General features: G+C 40.9%; 2 protein-coding genes across 2 annotated transcripts; both read right to left on the reverse strand.

Annotated features, from left to right (window-relative positions):
- Positions 1-4,859: 4,859 nt before the first annotated feature.
- LOC142162301 (uncharacterized) lies at positions 4,860-7,215 on the reverse strand. Its single transcript, XM_075218639.1, has 4 exons — positions 6,660-7,215; positions 5,817-6,190; positions 5,085-5,699; positions 4,860-4,934 (listed from the first exon to the last, which is right to left on the reverse strand). Exons 1-4 carry the CDS (start codon positions 7,213-7,215, stop codon positions 4,860-4,862), a joined length of 1,620 nt encoding a protein of 539 aa, XP_075074740.1.
- A 1,249-nt stretch (positions 7,216-8,464) lies between these two features.
- On the reverse strand, positions 8,465-9,010 carry LOC142162306 (uncharacterized). Its single transcript, XM_075218644.1, has one exon. It carries the CDS (start codon positions 9,008-9,010, stop codon positions 8,465-8,467), a length of 546 nt encoding a protein of 181 aa, XP_075074745.1.
- Positions 9,011-11,411: the final 2,401 nt, after the last annotated feature.

The following is an 11,411-nucleotide window of genomic DNA, read 5'->3' on the forward strand; positions in this document are numbered from 1 at the left end:
CCTTTTCCTGGTACAAACCTGTTGTTCAACATCTCTGAGGCTATCATGAAGGTCGCAGCTGCGATTCTGGGAAGTGGAAGGCCCCCACCCTCAGGAATTTTGTCTACTGAGACTGCGTCAAAAACCTGATAAACCTATGGGCCCTTGTCATTGTCAGTTTCTATGAAGGGCCCAATGGCATCACTGACGGCATGTGTGCCGTCATCCCCGTGTACCACAATCTCTTGTCTATCCCATTCAAATTTGACCATCTGATGTAGTGTAGAAGGCACTGCTTTGGCTGCGTGGATCCAGGGTCGTCCCAACAAAAGATTATACGACACCGCCACATCTATCACTTGAAATTCCATGGTGAACTCGACCGGACCAATTGTCAATTCCAGTATGATATCACCCACTGTGTTAATACCGCCCCCATCAAAACCTCGGATGCAGACGCTGTTCTTGTAGATCCTATCATCATCGACCTTCAGTTTGTTCAGATGGACAAAGGACAGATATTGGCACTTGACCCATTATCAATTAGTGCTCGAGTGACCACTAATTCTTCACATTTCACCGTCAGGTAGAGTGCCCTGTTGTGTTCTGTACCCTCTACCGGTAACTCATTGTCAGAGAATGTCACTCGGTTTACTTCGAAGATTTTGTGCGCTATTTTCTCCAAATGGTTCACTGAGAGCTTGTCCGGGACATGGGCTTCATTCAGAATCTTCATTAATGCCTGACAATGATCGTTTGAATGGATCAACAAGGATAGCAACTAGATCTGGGATGGGGTCTTCCTTAACTGCTCTACAATGGAGTAGTCCTGTGCCTTCATCTTCTTTAAAAACTCCTCTGCTTCTTCCTCCGTTACTGGCTTTTTTATTGTTACAGGATTGGCCCTTCTCAATTCTGCGGGAACAAAACACCTTCCCGAACGAGTTAACCCCTAGGCCTCGCATACTTCTTCCACAACCTCCTTCCCCTTATGCATCACTGTCACTTGACTGTAGCTCCATGGCACAACTTTCTCATTTGTTATCGGCAACTGCATTACTGGCCTGATAACATTTGGTTCTACATGGACCCCATTCACCACCAACACTGGTGTGCTTGATACTCCCTACAGCACTACCTTGACTGACTTTGGCTTCTTCGCAGCAATAGACGAACCTTTCCCCACTACCACAAATGGTTTGTCATCTACCTTTCCCAACTGTACCACAGCCTTTCCATTGGTCGACTTTTTGTTTGGACTGGCACGAATCATCATTACCGTATGTGAGGGTGTTTTAGGTTTCCCTTCTTCGTGCACTAGTTCGATCATGTGGGCCTCATGGTGCATCAGTAACGGGTTTTCATTGATGTTAGGTGCCTCTAGTGCCTGAACCTCGATCCTATTTGTGTCAATAAGATCTTGTACGACAGTCTTCAACTTCCAACACTTCTCAGTATCATGCCCGGGAGCCCCCGAACAATATTTACAGCTTACTGAGTGGTTCAGATTTTTGGGAAGGGGATTTGGCAATTTGGGTTCAACAGGACTTAATAGGCCTAACTGCCTCAACTTGTGGAACAGAGTAGTATAGGTTTCTCCCAGCGGAGTGAATGTTCTCGACCTCTGCACCCTCTCGTTCCTGAAAGCATGATTTCCGCGAAAGCTTGGCCCTGCAGGATTCCTGTAGTCCCTTGGTGGTGAGTATATGATTTGCGGAGGTGGGTATGTGTTTTGTGGAGGTGGATATGTATGTTGGGGAGGTGGATATGTATGTTGGGGAGCCGGCGCATGCCATTGCGGGCGAGCCGGAGGCTGGGTGTAAGTTTGGGAGTGATGGACGGAGAAATGTGGCTCTTGTGGTGGATAATAGGGTTGTGGAGGGTTGTATGGATTGTGTGGATAATTTGGGTAATGGGGTCTGGGTTGGTAGCGAGGGGAAGGACCTCTGGATTTGGACCAAGTACCTGCTTCGACTGTTGCGACCTTCTCTCTCTTCTTTTTCCCGAGCGCACCTCCCATGCCGCTTTGGATAACCTGAGTTGTGGCCTTTATTGTTGAATAACTCATTATCTTGTTGGACCTGAGTCCTTCTTCAACCATACCGCCCATTTTTACTACTTCATTGAAAGATTTACCAACTGATATCACCAGGTGACCAAAGTAAGTTGGCTCCAACGTTTGTAAGAAGTAGTCCACCATTTCACCTTCCCTCATTGGTGGATCGACTCTTGCTGCTTGTTCACTCCAACGGAATTCGAATTCCCTGAAGCTCTCTCCAGGTTTTTTCTCAAGCTTTAACAGTGTGAGATGGTCGGGGACGATCTCAAGGTTATAGTGGAAATGACCTGCAAATGCTTGTGCTAGATCGTCCCAGGTAGACCACCTGCTAGGATTCTGCCTCATGTACCATTCTAATACAGACCCGCTTAAACTTTGACCGAAATAAGCTATCAAAAGCTCATCCTTTCCACCTGCCCCTCTCATCTTACTACAGAAACTTCGTAGATCAAACTTTGGCATTTTAAAACCTAACGACAATTGAACATCGGGGAAAGGACACAGATCTTTATAGGACACATTGACTTGGATGCCCAATCCATGCATATTCCTGAAGGATTGCTACAGACTTTTCACTTTACGGAGCACTTCATCTTGCTCTGGATTCTTAGTTGTCCTCTCAGTTTCTGTCGAGAACAGAAGGTGAGGGGTGTAAGTGTATGGCTCGGGTGCTTTGAAGGTGAGTTCAGGAGGATAGTATTGATTGTCATGAACCTGAAACACTGATTCATCGAATGATTTTTGCAATGTGGCTGGTGGAGGTGCCACAAAAATAGGAACAACTGGTGGAGGAGGGTTTTGTTTGGGTGGTGAAGCTTGGGGATTATAAGAAGTTTCCCCTTGATAGTATTTGGCAATGGGAAAGCTTGTTGATGGACCAGTGGAAGGGTATTCCGGAGTCCAAGCTGGTGAAAGGGTAGAAGTAGGGGGAAGTATTGGTGGTGTCTGTCCCTTAGCCCAGGCTAGGTGCATCCCAGCTATCTCTTGTCTCAACCTGTCTACTTCCTCCTTCATCATTTGCATCTCCGTCTTTTCCTCCTTAACACTTTTGTCCGAACCAGACATACTTTCCGGAATGGGCCCTTTTGATCTTGTGTGGTAATGGTAATCTGCTAGAACGTTCTAACGAGCTAACTGTTTTGAAATCTCTTTCTCTGATATAAACAACAAACTTGTTAGCGTTAGAGTTTAACACATATTGCAATTTCACATTGGGGAATGCAATGTTCCTAGGCAGTTTAACCATTTCTAATATGTCTTTGCTTCGACTGCATGCGTCATTCCGGCTTATGTATTTTTTTTATCAATCCGCTAGGCAAACGCCTAGAGCTAGTTTTATTAATAACCAGATAAAAGACAAAATACAATGTCATTATATCCTACGAACCGCAAAGAATAAAGTTTGAAATTAACAAATAGCCTATTATCAAAGTTGAGTGTTGCACTCAACATTGATATCACATTAATGCTATTAAACTTTGTAATACAATTTTGCATCCAAGAATGTGCATGTGAAAGGGTTCCAAAACACATGCTGTACTTTGTTTGCACTCATTTGACCAGATCTTATCGAGTTCCATTCATCCTCCATCATTAAAACAAATATATACCTGAGCTCCTCTAAAATCCCTAGCATGCTGGTGTTAAATCCAACCTTTTTGTTCCATCATCGAGTTTCTTTCAGCATTAGTCTTCGGCGTGCAATTCCAATTGGAACTGCCGAGCCTCCCTCTTGGAACGCACGTAAGCTCCACCTACAGCTGCATCATAAAGAAATATATCCCATAGTACCTTCATCGTAGAGTATTGCATGCTTTTATGTATCCTAGATAACTTTCCATGTGCATTCCACTTTTCCATTTGATTCCTTTGCTCAACAGCATGTGTTGTGTGCCATGCCTTCCACATTAAACCATGTGTACATATTATTTTAATGAATCCGAAAATGTATTGAAGCAACACATGCTGCATTGGCCTTCCCCGAGAGTGGATTATTTTATGAATCCGAAATACAAAGCTGCATTGGCCTTTGTTGCCATCTTTTCTCGAAAACATTTTTGCCTCCCTCTTGGAATGCACGTGAGCTCCACCTACAACTGCATCATAAATAAATATATCCCATAGTACCTTCATCCTAGAGTATTGCATGCTTTTATGTATCCTAGATAACTTTCCATGTGCATTCCACTTTTCCATTTGATTCCTTTGCTCAACAACATGTGTTGTCTGCCATGCCTTCCACATTAAACCATGTGTACACATTATTTTAATGAATACGAAAATGTATTGAAGCAACACATGCTACATTGGCCTTCCAAGAGAGTGGATTATTTTATGAATCCTTAAGAAATATACAAAGCTGCATTGGCCTTTATTGCCATCTTTTCTCGAAAACATTTTTCTGCACATGCTAGTTGTGTTTCCAATGCCATTTGCTTCTTGTTGTGGTCGAAATGAAGAGCAATCATTTTTATATTCCCAGATCCTGTCTCTAAACGAACCGTGCGTGTGCTATTAAACACTTCTGCACCATGCTGGTTGTATATCCAAGGAACTGAAAGCACGCGATCACCCCATGCTGGTTGGGTTTCTAATGCCATTAGTCTTTGTTGTTGTGCTCGATTATTGATGTGTTTTTGTTCTTTAGCATAAGTTATCTCGAAAAGTTTAAGCATGGAGTGCCATAAGCATTGTGATAACGTAGTGTCACTTGCGCTAGAGAGAAGATAGTTAGAAATACCAACCATTATATCCTCCTCCCTTAGGATTTGAATATATTGGTCGATTAAGTTGACATGCCTCCTGCTCTTCCTTTTCTCTTTTATTCTTGTCTCCTATCCACCTTCACCCTTAGACTTAGACATTTCAGCTTATCTTCATTAACCAGCCTCCTTCCCTGTGCATCTAGATGCCAGAATTGTTGGCATTCTATTTCTCCATGATCTAAAGCATAATTAGCCAAGTGATCTGCCAGCTTGTTGCCCTCCCTATGAATATGAGTAAGTGTGTAATTGCCCTCATTCATTAGTTGCATCATTTCCTTTACCTGGTCAGATATGATCCATGGTGGTTTCCAGATCCCATCCATTATCTTTTTTAATAACATTGAGTCAGTTTGAAGCCATACATGAGAGTATTGTTGAAATCTGCAGAACCTTAGTGCTTCTACCATGGCCTTCGCTTCAGCTACTATGTTTGTTGTCTCCTCAATCTCTTTCCCTACTGACTTGACTATGTCACCATTTTCATTTCTTATACAAAAACCTATTGAGCTCCTGCCTGGATTTCCTCTCGATGCACCATCCGTATTAACTTTTAGCCATCCTGCACTTGGAAATTCCCACATGACTTTTGTAACCTTAAGTTTAGGAGTGAAATTTTCCATCATAGTTAATAGATCTTGCCATTTGTGAGGTACCATGTCCATCCCAGGCTTTCTCACTTTCACCAATGCCTGGAGATTTGATGAAACTTGATAAATCACCCTGCTAGTTGTCACAGCATCACCATACTTCATACTATTTTTTCTTTTCCAAAGTTCCCAGACTACGTATGAGGGGAGTGCTTGCATTACTGGTTTGAGCCTTAAGCACACATTTGCAGTCCAACATTTTGTGATTGCTTGGTGCAATGTAAGTCCCTCCACAGCTATTCCTGCCCTCTATAGAAAATACTTCCAAGTTGTCTCTGCAGTTTCTGATCTAAAAAACAAGTGCCGAAGAGATTCCTCGTCAGGCTGTACACAACACCAACATTTTGATGGCATGCAGTAGCCTACCCTTTTCAAGAAATCATCTAAAGGTAGCTTTGCTTTCCACACTTTCCACATGAAAAATGCTATTTTAAAAGGCAGTCCCTTTACCCAAATCATCCTATAAGCTATTCTTGGTTCGTCTCTTCTTCTCGTATACTCCCATGATGACTTAACACTGAAATATCCTCTTGTTTCCAGCATCCAACAAGGCATGTCAAGAACCTGCTGAGGTGAAGGTGGTTTGATTTTCTCCAGAATGTGTACTGCTAAGTCTTCAGGAAGCATTTCAAATAGCTTGTCCACATCCCACTCACCATCTAAGGTAACATCATGTACATTATGTACATTTTCATCAATGTCAAAGTCTTGAGGAACTAAAAAATATAGTGCCCCAAGACCTGTCAGTTTTCATACCAAAATAGTGAGGATCCCCTTTTTATTTGCCAAAGGATTTGATGTTCAATCAGATCTCTGCATTCCAACATTTTTCTCCAAATGTGAGACCCCCTTTTCCATGGAACAATTACAGAATTTAATTTTTTACAGTATTTCTGACATACGAAAGAACTCCATAGGCTTGGTTTTATTTTGAAATTCCACCACAACTTGTTGAATAATGCCTTTGCTACATCATGCAGTGACCTGAAAATTATTCCTCCTTCCTCAACTGGCATGCATAATGTATTTCATGAAGCCCAATGCCTACTAGTTCCTCCTATAGTGCTGCTCCAGAAAAACTGAGCAAGCAATTTGTGCAACCTATTTATCACATACTTTGAAGGGTTTACCGCTGATAGTAGATGCATAGGCATGCTTTGCAGTACATGGGATATGAGAACTGCCCTGTCCCTACTAATAATAAATTGCCCTGCCATGATTGCAGTTTGTCCATTACCTTAGTAATTAGGGGCTGATAGTATTCCAGCTTTCTCCTTGCATAAAATATAGGACAACCTAGATATATGATAGGTAAATAATTCCTATGAATGCCTGTGATCCTTTCCACCTTGCTGACCACTTCCATGTCTGTTAAATGATGTAGGTACACAACTGATTTGGTCTTGTTAACAAGCTGCCCAGATGCAGCTTCATATGCCTTCAGCACTTGCATAATCAGCATCAGAGATGTTTCATCTGAGGATGAGAAAATAATCATGTCATCTGCATACGCCAAATGATTGATCTTTGGACTCCACTTTGGCATCCCAAATCCACAAAAATACAGGTTAGTATGAAGTGCATTGAGACCCCTAGATAATGCTTCTGCTGCCAATATAAACAAAGTTGGAGATACAGGATCACCTTGTTTTACTCCCCCTGAGGACTTAAAGAACCCATGAGCTTGACCATTGATTAGAATAGAATACCAATTGTTTGAAACTAATCCAAAGACAATCCCTATCAACCTTTCTGTGAATCCCATCTTTCTCAGTACCTTGGTTAGGAATAGCCAAGATAATCTATCATAAGCTTTGGTCATATCTAGCTTCAGGATGACATTAGGTCCAACCTTAGTTCTAAGCCTAATGCCAGTCACTATCTCCTGAGTTAGAAGGATGTTTTCTACTATATTCCTGCCCTTACCAAAACATGCACGTTCCTCTGATATCAGACTTGGGAGAAATTTCACTAGCCTTTCATGTACCACCCTCGATATAACCTTATTAGAAAATTACTGAGGCTTATTGGTCTTAAATCAGAAAAAGGTGGTAACTTCTTTTTTCTTTGGTAGCAGAACTAGGTTGGTGTGTGTTACACACTTGGGTAGCTCATGACCATTGAAAAAAGCCATCACCATGTCGTACAGGTCATCCCCTATTATGTCCCAATAAGAATGATAGAATTTTCCTGTCATACCATCTGGCCCCCCGGCACTATCACCATTAAGTCCAAGTACTGCCACTTTAACCTCCTCTTTTATTGGTTGCTTAATCAATTCTGCATTTTGCTCAGTGTTAATCAGATTAGGAACATGCTCTAAGATATCAAATGATGAAGGAGTAGCTGCTTCTGTGAACTGTTCCTCATAGTATTTGATAGCCTCTTCTGCAATTTCTTGTTCTTCGCCAATCCAGGTTCCTCCACTATTTTGAATTCGGTTAAGCTGAAGTCTCTTTCTCCTACCTCTCATTTGTGCATGGAAAAACTTAGTGTTCCTATCCCCTTCCTTGAACCAAGTCATGCCTGCCTTTTGTTGCCAATATTTCTCCTCTAGTGTAAGACATTTGATCAATTCTGCCTGAACCTTTTGTAGCCTTTCCCTGTTCATCCCTGTAGGATTTGCTTCAAATTCTGCTTCATGAACCATCACTACCTCCTCCATGCTTGCTATCTTTTGGAAAATATCTCCAAATGTAGCCTTACTCCACAATGAAAGGGCCTTCTTTAATTTTTTTTAACTTGTGATTAAAAAGAATATAAGGATTTGCACTGAAATAAGCTGTCCAATTCTCTTTCACCACATCTTTAAAAGTCGCATGTTCCACCCAAAAATTCAAGAACATAAAAGGATTTTTTATTTGTGGAGTCTCAGTATCACACTTCAGATACATTGGACTATGATCAGAACCAGTCTTTGACAAATGTTGCACCTCTATTCCTGGAAATGTTTGTTGGAACTCAACATTGGCCAAACATCTATCTAGCCTTTTGAATATACAGTCTTCCTCTACTCACCCATTCCACCATGTAAATATGTTGCCTTTAAATCCAAGGTCGAAGAGATTACAAGTGTTGGCGCAATGTCGAAAATCATCAATTTCATTCAATGACACAGGTAGCCCACCAAACTTTTCTTCTTCATCCCATATTACATTGAAATCACCTCCTACAAGCCATGGTGCCATATCCCTTGCCATTGCATATAATGAATCCCATAATTCTATCCTCTCAATTGCATCACATTTAGCATATATCAATGTTAGGACAAACTCCACATGCGATTCAGTATAAAACAATCGTAGTGTTAATTGTTGCACCATATTGTACATAACAGTTACCTCAAATACCACATCTATGAAAGCCCAGATCTTGTTGGAAATATTTGAAATTGTCTGTGCAAGTCCTATCTTGTTTCTGTACCTTTCCAGTTTTTTTGCTTGTTTCTTTGGCTCCATTAATCCTACAAATTCATAGTGATTTTGCCTGTGCATTTTTGTCAACCTTTCAAAGGACTGCTGTGTGTTGACTGACCTTATATTCCAAATGATAGCATTCATCACTCATTGTTGGATTTAGTTAGCGTTCTCCTTGTGTGCACCCCAGCTTTTGGTGCTGCAAAATTATCTTTTTGTTGCTTCTTCTTACCTTTTGCTGCTGATTTTGCCTTTTCCACTTGCGTAGGTGATAAGTCACCTTGCCTTGCAGCATTCATAAGGTGTTGGGTAGTCGATTCATGATCCATGTCATATCCTGATCTACCAGGTTCTTCTCCTTCTTCATTGTCTTCCTTCCCTCCTGATGTAGCTCCAAATGCATTTTTTTAGGGACCAAGGCCTTCTCTTCTCCTCGTTTTAACAGCTGCAACTGCTTTTTCTCCAATGTAACAATAACATTTACTATTTTTGTTTTTTGTTTTGGTTGTTTCTCCTTCTCTGTTGGGTTGTGTCCTTGTGGGTCTTCTTGTGATTTCTGAAGTTTATCGTCTTCTGTTCCTCCAGGATCATTTACCTCTGGGCCTCTTCCTTCATAGTTTCTAATTTCTGTTACTTCTGCTATCTGATAATTATTGTTGTGCTCAACAATTTATGATCCTCCCATTATTAAAAAATTACCAGTTGTATTGTTGTCATTGGCATGAAGCTCTCCATTTACACTTTGCTCATTTACATTTTGCTCATCTTCTTCTTTGTCCTTCTTATTTGGTTCCTCATCAGCTTGTGCTCCTAGTGGTACTTCGTTCTCGTCTGAATCGTATTCCCTTTGTGCATCTCATAGCCTGCCACCACAGCCTTGCATTCTTTCTTTAAATGTAGACGATTTTGACCCTTCTGCTTGAGAATTTGGAGTTTTATTAAGTTCCTTGTTCACAAATGTATCTTGTGATGGGTTTTCTCGGCATGATGTATTGATCTTCACTATTCCATCTCCTGTTTTATCCTTGAAACTTCTTTCTACCCATTGTGCAGTATCGTTTTTTTGCTTTTGATGCCTCCTTTCCTTTGACTAGACCATTAGTCGAACCAATACCCGATGAGTTAAGATGAAAAGCTTGTGCTGCTGGATTTAGCTTTCCCTCATTATTGACCATATGTTTTGGTTTTTGCTTTGTAGATGCTTGGTTATGAACTGCTGGACTGTTTGTTGCTGTATTAGCTGCCACTATTGCCAATTGATTAACATGTTCTTCCTCTTCATCCATCCCTTATAATATTGCAAACTTGTTAGCTACTTGAACATGATCATTATCTTTATTGTTTACTACCACCAATTCCTTACCACTGTTGCTTTGTGCTTCTGCTTGTCTATCTATAGTGCTTTTCCCTCCTTGTTCTTATTATTTTCAAGCTTCTTAGTTGGTGCCATCTCCATTCCATTATTATTGAGACTAGTATTTTGATTTACTACATTTCTAACTCTGTTGTCCTTCACTTCCTTCCATTCCTCTTTAGCTGTAACACACATTATCCATGACCTTTCCACTAGATAAAATCATTATAGGCTGTGAGTTCCCTATGTCCTACTTCTTAGCTGTATCTGCTTGGTTAGCATTCTCCTTATCCACATATAGTTCAGGGTGTATCCTCCAACATTCAAATTGATCATGCCCTTGAAGTTTACAATGTCTGCAATATTTAGGCATCATGTCATATTTAATTCTCACCCATTCAGTTCTTGTTGTTCCATTAGTTTCATTGAATATGTCCATCCTCACCTTTTTAGGCAAATCTGCAAGTAGATCAACTAGTACCTTCACCCCAGCACAACTAGGTCTAGTTTTATTAATTCTTGCCATGTCTAGATGCATAGGTTTACCTACTGCTGTAGCTAGAGAAAATAGACATTCCTTCACAAAAAAGGTTGGCAATAGACCTGGGAATGAAATCCAAGAAAATGCCTTGGGTGTTTCTTCATCTGCTCTAAACTTTGAGTCGTAAATCAATGGCCTAAGCTGATATTGATAGCCATCCCTGTCCTTTATGTAATGAGTTTTTGATGACAAATGAAGATAGTCCTGCCTTAACGTCATTCTAATCAAAATGTGCCTATCCCTTAGAAATCCAATGTTACACTCACCTTTAATTCCGATTGAATTGATATTAACTTACGTAGTTGTTGAATTTCTGGGCTTCCGTAAGAACATTTACCAACTATTGCATATTGTAAACCTTTGATGATATCCATCCTCTCTACTTCTGCTTCTGTGAACTGAATAACATGCTCTCCATTCAATATTGTTGGTGGACGAATGGGAATTGGCTCAACTTCCTGTTGCTCATGCATTGCAGCATTTAAAGTGCAAGGTTTCAAAATTTTGGAGTAATCCATCGGTTGTTTGTTGTTATTTGTGTTCCCTGATATTTGTGCACTGTTAGGAGGAGGTTGGGTAGGCAGCGCAGCCACAAAAGGTGGCTGGTCACCTGCCTGTGTGTTCATTACAGATGTAATTCTTTAGCACTT

The sequence above is a fragment of the Nicotiana tabacum genome, chromosome 1, assembly GCF_000715075.1.
Source record: "Nicotiana tabacum cultivar K326 chromosome 1, ASM71507v2, whole genome shotgun sequence".
Taxonomy (NCBI): domain Eukaryota; kingdom Viridiplantae; phylum Streptophyta; class Magnoliopsida; order Solanales; family Solanaceae; genus Nicotiana; species Nicotiana tabacum.

What these genes read in the sequence shown, in the direction of transcription:
- LOC142162301 (XM_075218639.1), bottom strand. Translation starts at nt 7,215, where the DNA reads ATGGGATTCACAGAAAGGTTGATAGGGATTGTCTTTGGATTAGTTTCA. An exon ending in CAAACTGCAATCATGGCAGG is followed by an intron (nt 6,191 to 6,659) that starts GCAATTTATTAT and finishes GAAAACTGACAG; the next exon opens with GTCTTGGGGCACTATATTTT. An exon ending in TAGATGATTTCTTGAAAAGG is followed by an intron (nt 5,700 to 5,816) that starts GTAGGCTACTGC and finishes TATTTTCTATAG; the next exon opens with AGGGCAGGAATAGCTGTGGA.
- LOC142162306 (XM_075218644.1), bottom strand. Translation starts at nt 9,010, where the DNA reads ATGAATGCTATCATTTGGAATATAAGGTCAGTCAACACACAGCAGTCC.